Below are 14,079 nucleotides of genomic sequence, written 5' to 3'. Positions count from 1 at the left end.
TAACAGCTCCCTTTACAGGGCTCTGGGGCTGCCTCCTGCAGGATCAATCCCATACCCTCCCCTGGGACCCCTGCCTAGCTCTCCCACTCTTCAATAGCTGCCCACTACCCAAAATGCAGTTTTTACCTCTGGGACCAACTTGACAACAATTTGTCTCCCTCATCCTCTAATCTACAAACCTGACATGGGAGGAAGCCCATCCTCTGTCACCTTAGGGAACTTCACAAAGGTACCTTTACCTATCATCAAACAAAGTGATTGGGGAAGAACAGAGATAGATGAAATGAGAGGGGTGCCCTACCTCCAAGATGAGCCAATAGTCCAACAAGGGTGTCCACTCACCACTGGGAACCCTCAGGTCGATCTTGTTGCAGAAGTCAGTATAGCAGCAGTGGGTGTTACGCAGATCTTCGGAGCTTAGGCAGTAGAAGGGCTTCCCAGCGGGGACCAGCTCCGCTTTGGGGATGCAGGTGCGCACATGGTGCTCCATCCCATCCAGGTTGAAAATGGAAACCATGCAGGCCCCATCGGTTTCACACGTGTGGTTGGCCTGCAGGCAGCTGGTGCACGTACACAGAAGAGCTGCAGGAAATTTGGGAGCAGACGTTGACATCAACAACCAGATCTCATCCTAGGCTATTTTCCAGACTTAAAGAGTGTCATTCCTTAGCATACTTGACATTCCAAAATAAGGAACTTTTATAGAGGTAGAATCAGAAAGATGACGTCAACAGAGGCACAACCTTTTCACCTGTTTCTTCAGCTCACAAACAAGGCTTTCCAGGCCCTACCATTTTCCTCTAAGTGCTCTATTTTATGCCCACGAGACACCGAAAAACTACCTTTTGAACTTTGCCTTAGACTTAATACAAAGTATTTTGTGGCTGGGAAAGATGTTTTCCTTCAAATTTAGATGCCTGAGAGAGAAAGGTAAAAGGTACCCTTTGGAGCATGCAGGTCTTCACCCCTGCCCCGCCCCGGGGTTCCTGGGAGCCATCATCCCCCACTCCTTTCTCCAGCGGTAGGCCCGCCCACAGCTTCCTGAATGCAGGCAGTATGCATGCTCTCACTTGTTCTCTGTGGCTACGCTTTTTCCCAGCTAATTCTTACACATCCTTTAAAATTCAGCTTATACATGGCAGCCTTTTAAAAGCTGCCCCTGACTATCCAATATCCTCTTCCTTTAGTCCATGGCAGGTACCCCTCTCATGAGGGGCAAAAACAGTATCCTCCAAAGAGGATAACTCATGAAGTTACTGTGAGGATTAAGTGAGCTAATGCGTAAAAAGGGCTCAATAAATTTAACCTATTCAGAAAGGTCCGTGGATATCACTTTACAAGTATTTTTATATATGTAAACATACACACACTTTTTTGCAAACAGGTAGTGTATACACTCATCTCTGGGGTTAGTGAGTTGTGTGGGGTGCACAGTACACACAAGTGTAGACTATTGACAGGAAATTACTGTAAATGAATCTGGTGCCTCTGAAAGCCAGTTCAGCAGCCTGGAGTCTGAAACCCTTTATTTACCCACCTAACAAGAATAGCACAGACAGCAGCAGTTGGTTCTCCCCAACACTGTCTCCCATGAGCCTAACCATGCCCTGACCTCCTGGGACGGGCAGGAGCGTGGCTTTAGCCACTACAATACTTAGGTTGAATGAAGCTCTCACTCATCAGGGGATGGAGGTGGGAGGGCCCACCCGAGAGCCCACTCAGGCCCCACACTGGACACTAAGTGAATACTATCTGGATACCACGTGGGAAGGGACATGTATGACCAGCCCATGAAAAGCTAGCCTGTCGTAACTCACCCCTTTAGGCTGTAAACAATCTATCTTTGTCTCTTCAATACACTGGAAAGCATCTCTTGGCTTTGCAAATCCAAAGACAGATTCTCAATATCCTAGTGTCCATGCCCTCCTTTCTCAGGCTTTCTGGAAAGCACTCAGCCCCTCACCATTCTCAGCCAAGGAAACAAGGAGAGGTGGCCCTGGCAGGTGAGCAAGCAGTGCGCATCCTCACCGTACAGCCTGTGGGTATTTTTTTTCACAGCATCTGATCACATCCCTCTTCTGGGAGAAATTCCAAAACATGTAGCTACCTGCTGAAGGGTTTGGGTAGTGTTACATTTTAAGGGCAGGAAGTTTAAAGCTTGTACTCTTTAGGTTCCAAATCATAGCAGGAATTTTAAAAGTAAATTCCTCTTGAATTTCAAATCCCACCCTTTTAGACACAAGGAGAACTAAGGAACCTCCTCAATAACTTTATTTATTCCCTTTTTTTCCCCTCTTCTTAACAAATTTACTTCTGTGACCTTCCAAATACTCTACCCAAATCTCTTGTACTTACGCCGGAGCCCTGTCCGTTACTTGGAAAGCTAATGCCCATGCCCCTGGGTCAGTGGGGACAATCAGGCACTAAAGGGGTTCCCCATGGAGCACACACCTCTCCACACAGGCGCCAGCACGTCCAGCAAAGAGAACAGCATTGGGTCTATTTTGGGAAGCGAGAAGGGAAAGCGAACAACTCCAAGAGAGCTATTCTGAGCACAGTGGGACACCCAGGCCAGACCCGCAGCCGCCTTATGGAAAAAAGCTCACTCCAGAGTCGTCAATCAGCAGGCAGGAGAGCCAGGAGTCTCTGATTCCAGATACTTATTCTCCTTTCATTGGTTCACGGCCCCTTTCACAGTGATTCATCCTGGAGAATGAACACACCCACACGTGGCTCATTATTTTTGGGAAGTACTTAAACAATCTTGGTGTAAGACAGGAAAGAACAAAAAGTGGTGAAATCTATGCTAGACAGGACGAAGAACGGAACTGGGAGCAGGGCCATGTGGGTTTGTGATAAAGAATTGAGCAAGTCCCCAAATCTCTCTGGGCCTCAGCTGTCCAATTGGAAAATACTATTTATCTTACAGAAATGGTATAACAATTAGCCAAACATCCACTAAGTGCTGTGGGTACTCAGAGTAAGACTCACTCCGCACCCGTCTGTGTACATCTATATATTTTACAATGAGTGAGAAGTCTGAAAAAGATCTATTTTTAAGATAATCATCACTACTACCCATACCCCTGAAAAGGTTTCAGTTACTATCATTAGAACCACAGCAGGGTATCGTGGCAGGAAACAGGTCAGAAAGACCTACGGCTCAAATACCATCTCTGATATTAATTACGTAACCTTGAGCGAGTTAGGAAACTTCATGTACCTGGGTTTACTAATCCATAAGATGGGACTATTAATAATTATATTTCAGGATGACGTAAGAATTAAATGAAATAAAGTGCGTAGCAAATAGATGCTCAATAAATTTTAGTCCCTACTCTCAAGGTAAAACTCAAGCACACATATTTAACATGTGTCTCTTTAACCACTAATTAGGAAGTAGCAAGTTACTGCAACACCACAGCAAGAAACTGCTGTTGGAGCCTCAGTTCTGCCAGTAACTAGTCGCGTGGCATTGGGCAAGTCACTTAACCTCCCTGAACCTAATTTTCCTCATGATTAACCAGAAAGAAGGAAGTGAACTAGATGACCTCTAAAACCTTCCAGCTGAAATCTGAACTAGTTTATTTCTAAATTCACATTGTTTGCTTCACTGGTCCAACACTGGGAAGTTCTGCTTTAAATTGTAATAACTTTTCCTGAACTTTAAAGACAGAAATTATGGCTAGTCTGTAAATACCCATTTTTTGTTGAAACAAAATAAGTGATAATTAAATTATACCAACATCTAAATTTATTATACTACAGATTTACTAGTACACTAAATCACAAACCTCATTTTGATGTCTTTGAAAAGCCAAATCCATATTAATGATAACAGCCCTTTATAATGTTTCATATTGACTCATCAAGTTAAATCAGCCTACACATGTGTATATAAATAACACATACCACAACACACACCTAACAGTTACATAGAACTAACACAATTAGGAAAACCAATCACAGAAGAGTAACAAAATCATTCTACACACAAACAAGTTAAAAAGTGGTCAGAACAAAATTCCTACTAGCACAGCATTGTTATTAACAAGCTAGTCAAACCTGAACTAAAGACAAAACCGCTCTGCCAGTATTTGAACATGGTTCCAAAATATGATTAGAAGGTGGTCTGCGGTAGGAAGCGAATGCAAATTTGACTTGTGTGAGAAGCAGTGTTTTGAGGAAGGCTGACAAGTCCCGACTTGGGCAGGCGCCGTCTAGTTGCATGTTGCAGAGGCACTAAGGCAGCCAGGTCTCAGCAAGATGACTTCACTGCACGCAGAACACTGGTTGGGTCCTCCCTCTTTTACCCGCAGGCAGACACTTGGAGGACAATGGGTGAGGCTGTGGCTCACTGGGAATTCCTCAGAATCACCTACAGGGCTAGAGTCACAACACCCAGCCCAATATTAGGCCGAGAAGAGATCACCAGGGGACAAGGTGTGGGAGAGCGCAGGGTGAGGGCACCAACCTCATGAGGTAAGAGGCGTACTGCAAAACATGATCGTTTGTCCTGGTAGGTAAAGGTTCATGAATGTTCCAAAGTGTCTTAAAGCTACAGTATTTATGATTTTTAGCTTATAGTGTTTTTTGGAAATAAGAAGTTTCATTAACTAAGTTCTTGTGGGGAGCACTGTCCGGTTCAGGCACACCAAGCTTACCACTTCCAACCTTCACCCGGTAACCTTCCAGTTCTGGAGGATCTAAGAGTTGGTGTCCAAATCCACCTGTGCTGCCCATACTCCTCATGATTTTACATGTTGACCATAAACTCCCTCTCAGCCTCGTCCTTCCAGATGGCAGCATCCATCAGATCAAACAAACTGATAAGAATAGTGTATTACAACCCTTGATTATTTTAATTATTCTTCCCTGGACCTTACCCAAACCCCCTACAACTTCCTTAGAATGAGGACCACAACTCTACTCAACTTTGTGACCCAGAACAAAGTGATCTTGAAACAAAACAAAACAGTTGGAGGACTCACACTGCCTGTTTCAAAACTTACCAGTGGCCTAAGTCTAGGCATAAAAATCAATGGAATAGACTTATCAGTCCCGAAACTAACGTATACATCTATGATCAATTGATTTTTAAAGAAGAATCTAGAACCTTCAGGGAGTAAGACTAATAACCTTCAACAAATGAAGCTGGACACCTGGCTATCCACATACAAGAGAATAAAACTGAACCATATACAAAAACAAACTCAAAGTTAATCATAGATCTAAATATAAGACTTAAAGCTTAAATTCTGAAACTTCTAAAACTTAAAAAAAGAAAACAGGGACACATCTTCATGACCCTGAATTTGTTAACTGTCTCTTAGATATCACACCAAAAGCACAAGCAACAAAACAAAAATAAATTGGCCTTCATCAGAAGTAAAAGCTTTTGTGCACCAAAGGAGAGTATCAAGAGAGTGAAAAGAATCTACAGAATGAGAGAAAAAAATCTTTGTAGATCACATATCTAATAATGATCTAGTATACAGAATATATAAAGAACTCTTATAACTCAACAACAACAAAAAAAAAAATTTAAAAATGGGCAAAGGATCTGAACAGACATTTCTCCAAAAAAAATATACAAATAGCCAATAAGCACATGAAAGGATAGATATTCACTCAACATGATCTCAAACGCAAATACATTTCAATGCAAATGCAAATAGAAATAAAAACCACAGTTAGATACCAATTCACACCTACTAGGAAGGCCATAAGAAAATGAAAAAGAGAAGTAGCCAGTGTTGGTGAAGACCAGTGAAACCTGAAGCCTCCAGCACTACCTGTGTTGTGGGAAACAGTTCGATGGTTTCTCAATAAGTGCAACACTGAATTACCATATAACCCAGTCACCCCACTGCTAGGTATACATCCAAAAGATTAAAAACAAGTGTTCACACAAACACTTGTACACAAGTGTTCATAACAGTAGTATTCAAAATAATCAAAAGGTGCAACAATCCAAACGTCCATCAAATAATGAACGGATGACTAAAATGTGGTATATTCATACAATGGAGTATTATTCAGCCCTAAAAGTGAACAAATTATTGATACATACTACAATATGAATAAACTTAAAAAAAAAAACATTATGCTGAGTGAAAGAAATAACACATTGTATGATTCCATTTATATTAAATATTCAGAAAGCAAATTAATGGTTGCCAAAAGGGTTGGGGAGGAGGGGAGTGACAGCTTAACTGGGTTTCTGGGTTTTCTTTGGGGTAAGGAAAAAGTCCTGAAACCAGAGTGCTGATGGTCTGCAGAACATTATGAAGGTACTTAACACCACTGGATGGTATACTTTACAATACTGAAAAGTGGTAAATTTTCTGTTATATGTGTTTTACTACAATTTTTAAAATACCATAAATCTTTGTAAAACAATATATATTAAATAATCTCCATTATAAAACAAAAACACCAAAAACCTCACACATGAAACTGGAGGTACAGTGTTCTTCAGACTGTGTGCACCCTCAACCCCAGGCTGGCCCAGACGCCCCAGACCCTCTGACTCTACAGGGAAGGAGACAGCGGCCTTGGCTCCACCCCCTCCTCCCTGGCAGCCAGCACAGCACCCAGCAAACAGCACTGTGCTGAATAAATCCAATTCAATAAATCTCAGTCTAATAACTGGAGAGCGAAGGGGACTCTGCCAGAGTGGCTCAGCTTTTATCCTCTTTATATACGTTTCCACATTTTCATCTTTAAAAGGGTTCTACTACTTTAAAAAGAAAAAGGGATGTTCAGTAATTATTGATATAGCCAACAGCCAATGTATTTATAAAATCCCTGAATTAAAAAATGAAGGTACCAGGCACTAAACTGTCACAAAGAAGAGGTAATGTCTGGTTCTCCTGGGAGGGCGGAGCAATAATGGGGCACTGACCCTGTACCACAGTCAAAGTTCTAACTAACCCAAGTAGAAAAATCTTGCAGCATTACAGCAAAACGAGCAGAAGTTACTGGTAGAAAAGACCCAAGTTACACCTTCACCTTTCACAATCATCAAAATTAGACTAAAAATAAACGAATCCAAAACAAAAAACTCTCAAGTTCCAGTCATAGTAAGTCAAATTTTACATGTGTAGCTGGTGGTACCTAAAAAAAATAAAAAATGTATTGGTAAAAGCACTTATGAAAAAAAAAACCTGACTTAATAAAGGAAGCTATTTGTATGAGAAGGGGGAAAACCCCCACAGATTTAACAATAAGACACTTGATAAGCTTTTGGTATTTAATTCCAATCTGGGAAAAGGTCTCAGAATGGAGTCTACATGAGAGAAAGGTGCTTGAAAGCAAGCTGCACACTGTATCTATTCTACAAACTGCCTTTCTGACAGTCTACTTGGAGACAACCTTAGACAGCTGTTTAAACAAGTTTACCCCTAAGCCCTAGGTCTAGAGAACGAAAGCTTTGTTCTCACTCATAAGAGACGTTTGATGTTTATGCTAAAGAGACCTGTCACTGCAATTTAATTTATGGCTGACTGTAAATACCTGAACATCCAGCATGGGCCCACCTGCTGTCCAGGAGAACGTTAAGGTAAAACCTGAATGAGTGGCATCATTAGGATGGAGCATGTCCAATGTTCCTAGGACCTAGGTGTACAGACTCAGCTACCATATTTAGACTGTCTACCAGTAACTTGGTATTTCTCCTTTACTTGCAGTTTATAATGAACATCCAAAAAATTCTGTTTTCTTTCTTCGTTGTATATAAATAGACATATCTGTGGCTCATTAGGGCAGGAGAAGACATTTATCGCTGATATTTTGTATTTGCTTCCTGACCTATTTACTATACTATGGATGAGTGGAGAGGAGACAGTATTCATCAGTTTTGAGTGAGAAGAGGTATAGGAATGGTTGTTTCAGGCATCTGGGACAATGAAGTAGGGAAAGAAAAAAAAAAAAAAAAACTCAGCCAGGACTGAGACTAAAGCTAATGAGGTTGAGAACAAGTTAATTTGGCTGGAATAAAATCGGTATGTGGTAGAATAAACAGAAATGAAAGAGGTGAGGTAGGAAGAGAGATTATAATGTTCCAAGGAACTCACAAATCTCTGTAGTATTTTTGAGTAACTGGGATAAAAACTCTATGCAGGAGATAAAATTATAGTAGGACAGAGTTGGAATTACCGACCTAGAATTTTGCTGAGGACAGAAATGAAGGAATTCAATTAAACAAATGTATTAAGTACTTAAGATATACGTAAGGCTCTGTGATAGGAAAAAGCCATAGAAAGGAGAAGCCAGTTCCGAGCATTGATTTTTAGGAGATAAAGGGTAGGAGAATGGGAGGAGCAGACAACTAAAAACCAGTGCGAACCTCTATACAACCAGTAAGGACCAAAGAGAAAAGCAGAGAGGATAGACTCACTGACTGGGGGAAGACAGGAGGACAAAGAAGGTCTTACACTGGAGGATGCTGGATTTGGCTAAGAAGAGGAGGCCAAGGCCAAGAAAAGCATAAGCGATGTTAGGTCCACAGTGAACAGACAGATGCAACAGCATCAAGGTTCCAAGGGAAACTAAGCTAGACTAGATGGATTCGAGGCAAGGCTAAGGGGTCTAGGGTTGATCCTGGAGGCCACATAAAAGCAGTGGAACCATCAGACCAGAGGGTAATTTTCCAAAGTTAAATCCAACACTAGGATGGAGGGACTGTGAGAGACTGGAGGCAGAGACAGGTTTAAAAAATTACCTGAATAGGCATTGTAGAATGTAGTAGAGTACAGTATCAAGACCATATGCTTTAGAGTCAGACAGACTTCGGGCCCACTACTTAACCTATATATGCCCAGGTTTTTCCTCTGTAAAATGGAGATTAGAGTGCCTCAGAGAATAGCTGTATAGTCAATGATGAAACACAGTGCTTAGCTTAACAGTTGAGTATACAGTACACATTCGATCAGAAGCTTCTATTACTATTGTCATCCCAGTCAATAAGAGGGATGAACTCTTTGTATTTTCATGGTTATTCCAACAAGCAGAAGAAAAGTCAATTTGTGTATAAACTTATAAAGGGCAAAGACAGATTCTTTCCTCAGTGTCCCTCTCATTCAGCTTGATCTTGGACATTAGAAGTGGACACTGACCAAATCTGATTCAGTCTTACCCACTAAAAGTGTAGAATATTCAGATGTGCACCAAAATAATACATGAAGACTTGGGGCAAGGTAGGTTCACCACAAATATTTAAAAATAATAATTAATAAATAATAATACAAGAATAAACTCTGTGTTCCACATAAACACAACTGTGAAACTACTTTTGCTCCAACCTGTGTATGTTTCAGTTCACAGGTTCTTCAACTTAAACATCACAATCATCTAAAAAAAAACCATATCCAAAACACCCCAAATATTCTCTCTCCTCCAAACACTCACAAACATCTAGGAAAAGGTAACAGGCAGTAGATGAAAGCGACATGTGGCCAAAGTCCTTTTCACATGCAAGGTCCAGCAGTGGAACGGCTGGGTACCAGGTCTCAAGTACCCTTACGCCTACCTTGGAGTATTTCTCTTATTCCCCTCTCCTGCTTTCTTTCTCTTCACATCACCACATGATTCACCACACACACAAGCACTTTTAAAAAGAGCACCTATTTATTATCTCACAGTTTCTGTAGGTCAGAAGTCCAGGCACAACATGATGGTGTCAGCCCGGGTTGCGCTCTCACCTTGGGCTAGGACCTCTTTCAAGCTCAAATCCCGCTGCCTGTGACAAAGGTCTGAGGTCCCCACTTCCTGCCTAGCAGACAGTCCAGGACCACTCTCAGCTCCTAGAGATGGCCTGCAGTTCCTGGCCATGCGGCCCATGGGCAGTTCACACACAGATGTTTACTCTTTCAGGCCAGCTGGAGCATCTCTGCCTTTCTCTTCTGCAATCAGCTGAAAAAATTCTCTGCTGTCAAAGGGCTATAGCTTGATTAGGTTCTGTCCATCATAAAACAGTCTCCGTATTTGCAGATCAACTGATTTGGGACCTTAATTACATCTACAAAATCCCTTCACAATAGTACCTAGATTCATGTTGGACTGAGTAACTGGAAGGGGTCAATGTATACACCAAAAGCTGAGAATCTTGGGGGTGGGGGTGGGGGTAAAGAGGGGGCTGTAGTTGGCAGAATCACCTTATATTTTATTCCTTTATTGTCTGTCTCACCTGCCAAAAGGTAAGCTTCATGAAGAAAGGCATTTTTGTCTCCTTTTGTTTACTGTAAACAAGTGTTCAGAATATGGTAGGTGCTCGATAATCATGTTAAAGGAATCTTTAGATCACAATTCTCTCTCCCTCTCCCTATACATATATGTATGGTATGTATGTATGTGTGTGTGTGTGTGTGTTTAGTTTACAGGTTAAAATGGGACTTCTAACTGTATATACTAAAATTCTGGTTCAATGAAATCATTTAGGAGTCGTTGGAATTCCATATGACATAAATTTCTCTCTACCACAATTATTTGAACAGCTTTAACAAAATACAGTTAATCCTCATCAGTCATAGATTCTATACTTGTGAATCTGCCTACTTGCTACAATTTATTTGTAAACCCAAAACCAACACTATTGGTTTTCTCATGGTCATTTATGGACATGTACCAATTGGTGAAAAGTTTAAACATGTGCATGTCTGAATACCCAATGCATTTGTGGTTCCAGCTGAGATGGAACAAGACAATGCTCTGCCTTCTTGTTTCGGCTCTTACACTATAAGTATACATCCTTTTCATGGTCTATGTAGTGCCATGCTTTTCCCTTTTTTGTGTTTTTGTTGGTGGTGGCGGTGGTGGTCGTGGTGGTGGTAGTAATTTCAGTTTAAAGTTGCCCCCAAGAGTAGTACTGAAATGCTAAAAACACTGATGTACCTTACAGAGAAAATATACATATCAGACAAGCTTTGTTTAGGCATGCATTATAGTGCTACTGGCCCTGAGTTCACTGTTAAATAATCAACAAAATATATTAAATAAGGTGTCTTTAAATAGAACCACACAGAAGACAAGGTTATGTACTGGTTGGCTGATGAAAATGTTGTGACCAGTGGCTCATGGGACCCTAACCCTGCGTTTCCCCCAGCAGCAGAGGTTCGGTACTCGCTAATCCGCGTCGGAGATGACCTGATAAAGCACAACCATCACAAACGAGATGACTGTCAGAGCCCCACTTTACAGAGGAAAGAATGAAGTTGAGGTAGAGGTGAAATGGCAGTTCCTGGCACACTCTAGCACATCACCCTGATTTATTTTCTTCACAGCCCTCGTGACTGATCCTTGTGTTTACTTATTTATTTTCAGTCTAAGCCACTGCAATGTTTAGTTCCATGACAGTGAGAGATTTAGAGATCTTTGCCCATCTTGTTCTCCGTTATTTCCCCATGCCAAGAATTGTTCCAGGTACATACCCCGTGAATGAACAAAGAATTCACCTATATGTCACTGTGTAAGGATTAGGGGCGGTTGATACTGTAAAGGGAAAGGCCATTACTTTTATTATATTAAATTCAATATATTTAGCCAGACAAATGCAGGCTTAAGATTAAGCAGAGAGAGAAGAAAACCAAAAAGAACCCCAGAGCCGCCTGAAGTTAACACCATCTGAAACCCAGAGAGCAGGTGAGATGACCTGGGATGGAAACTTCACAACTAAACTCTGGCAACTCTACAGAGTAAGGGAGAAAAAGATATATTCTGCAATAGTAGTTCTGCATGGTGTTACATTTATCCATGATGCAGAAGCCAGCAGGCAGAGAGAACAGACAAGGGCAGAGACGGTGCGTCTGGAGCCCAAGTTCAGGTTAAATTTGTGAGAATGAGAGAGAAACTGAGGTGGGCAAAAACCAAGAGCAGGTATTCGAACCTGGCCAGGAGGCACTGCTTGTGGAGTGAAAGCATGCAAGTTAGACTGTGGGAGACTGTCAGGTCTGAGCAGCTGATTCCTTAAAAGGTTCCAGCAATCCCAGTCCAGGCAGAAATGATGGGCTAGCAGCGGGGTCAGCGAGAAAGAAGACTGGAGGATTTTCGTTGTATAAATAGAGAGAGGAAAATGAGATAAGACCTGCTTACTTCAACCCCTACTATAACAAATAACACAAGAATTCAAGACTAAGAGGCGGGATTCCAGAATTACTGTTCATTGCTGCTCTGAGCAAAAACTGAACAGTAAACAATTAAGGATTTCAAAATTAAAACAAAAGAGCCACTTCAGTATTCGAATTTAACTTTCAAAAATAAATAGCATCTAAAGCGCCATGAACTGAGAACTCCATTCCACCTCAACACCGTGTACTCCTGAGTTATTATGAGAACAGACTGCAACACAATTCAACTCATGTTCCAAAATGCAACAAGCAGCTTCAGCAGGACATGCTGAAAGCAGCAGCGTGGCTCCTCTCCTTGCTTTCTGATTTATATTTTGGTAGCAAGGTTACAATTAGCTCACCAGTGGAGAATAAACCTATTTATAACACAGCAGTCCACCTGAAAGACACAATCAACTAAAAAGGTTTTCAGAGGAGAATGAAGTGCCCCTTCTTCCTGTACTGACAGCAGGTTCCCAAGGTCCTTTCAGATGAAGTCCTCAGTCTAACCTTCCTGTGTTCACAGGCACCAATCCGGCCACCTCTCTCAGCCTCCATGTTCTTATGTAACATTTACATAGTGCCATAAACGTATCCAGAGTTGTGTAAGAATTAAAACGCTGCCAAACCAATAAAGCCTAAAGCAGGTCACTCCCTCTAGCCTGTCTTTGATTAGCACAGGTATGCTGCCTGGTCTAGGTGGAAGAGCCTATCAAAAGACAGAAATTAACCTGAGGAAATCTGACACATCTACGAAAATGCACAAATAAGAAATAAATCACACTGTGACACGTGGTGTTCCTATCAATCCCAAGAGTATGTTATCCTGCCCCATGAGATAAAAAGTAACCCAACATTGCTTGTTCACTGAAGTCAGAAACTGTGTCTAAAAATACCTCCCAGCCAACTGGCTATCAGTAAGTCAGTCTCACAAACGTCCCAATAAGAGTGACATGAATTATTTTCTTACTTTACAGAGGAAAAACTGAGGCAGTCACAGTAACTTAAGTGACTTACGGACAACCTGTAAGGGAACAAAATCCTGGGGCTGAAAACCAGTCTCCTCCCTCCATCTGGCTCTAACCTTTAACCAGAGTAGCCATTTTACTATGTTTCATTCAATCATATCTGTTCCAGGAGCTCTTTTAACAAAACTAATCAGTGATTCCCTTTTTCTCTGCAAGAGTTCCCTTTCACTGTACTTCAAAACTATGTACAATGAACAAAATTACAAGACTTGACCTGAAATGAGATTGTCAGTCTGTTCACAGAAATTCAGCATGTTCCTATCAAAACCTCAAATGTTGCCTTTGTTGCTTTTGTCTTAAGAAATGAATGTCTTCTGCTACTAACCAATGCAATTTTACATTTTTAAATACGAATGTGAAAATTCCAGAGCTCAGCCTTAAAACATGGTACACCTATCAAATGGAGGCTGTTTATAACCTTGAAGTCATTCTCCTTATCGTTGGCCTTCTACTAAGTCAAAGTTGATTCACTAATTAATAGAAACGCCTATCCCTTGCTGCCCTCATGTCGTATCCAAGTAGCAGGCATTTGGGCTGCCCAGCTCTGCCACTCCTCCAGACCTCCTAGGGAAGCAAGATAGAGTGCAGAGGAGGAAAGCAATCAACTTCTTGTTATCCTCAGCCTCTATTTTCCCAGAAGTGACGTTTTACTTTAAGCCTTTTGCAACAGTGGTCTCTGTAGCATGCACTATTGGCAACTAGACGTGTCCCGGAAAAAACTGCAGTGTCTGGCCAAGAAGTTTAAAGGCCTTCGAGAATGTTTGCTGGACACACAACCTAATTTCCAATTTACTGAAAAAAGAAACTAATTCCCTGTTATGACCACCCATTTCACCCCAACAAACATCGATTTTAGGATGGTTACAATAAAAAAGAACTCTGCTCCATTCAGACCCAGTTGGATTATCAATTAAACATTCTTAACCAAGCTCACAAGAAAAGCTGCA

The 14,079-nt window shown here is 41.4% G+C and overlaps 1 protein-coding gene across 1 annotated transcript in view; it reads right to left on the bottom strand.

Annotated features, from left to right (window-relative positions):
* The window catches only part of ACVR1B (activin A receptor type 1B), a 39,136-nt gene that overhangs the window by 23,053 nt on the left and 2,004 nt on the right, over positions 1-14,079 (bottom strand). Inside the window, 1 exon segment of the mRNA XM_090273200.1 lies at positions 343-582. Coding sequence (XP_090129326.1) covers positions 343-582 — 240 coding nt within the window.

The sequence above is a fragment of the Furipterus horrens genome, unplaced genomic scaffold (assembly GCF_987537825.1).
Source record: "Furipterus horrens unplaced genomic scaffold, mFurHor1.1.pri manual_scaffold_4, whole genome shotgun sequence".
In the NCBI taxonomy this organism is placed as follows: domain Eukaryota; kingdom Metazoa; phylum Chordata; class Mammalia; order Chiroptera; family Furipteridae; genus Furipterus; species Furipterus horrens.
The sequence above is the reverse complement of the archived record's forward strand: the minus strand, read 5'-3'. Positions and strand labels throughout refer to the sequence as shown.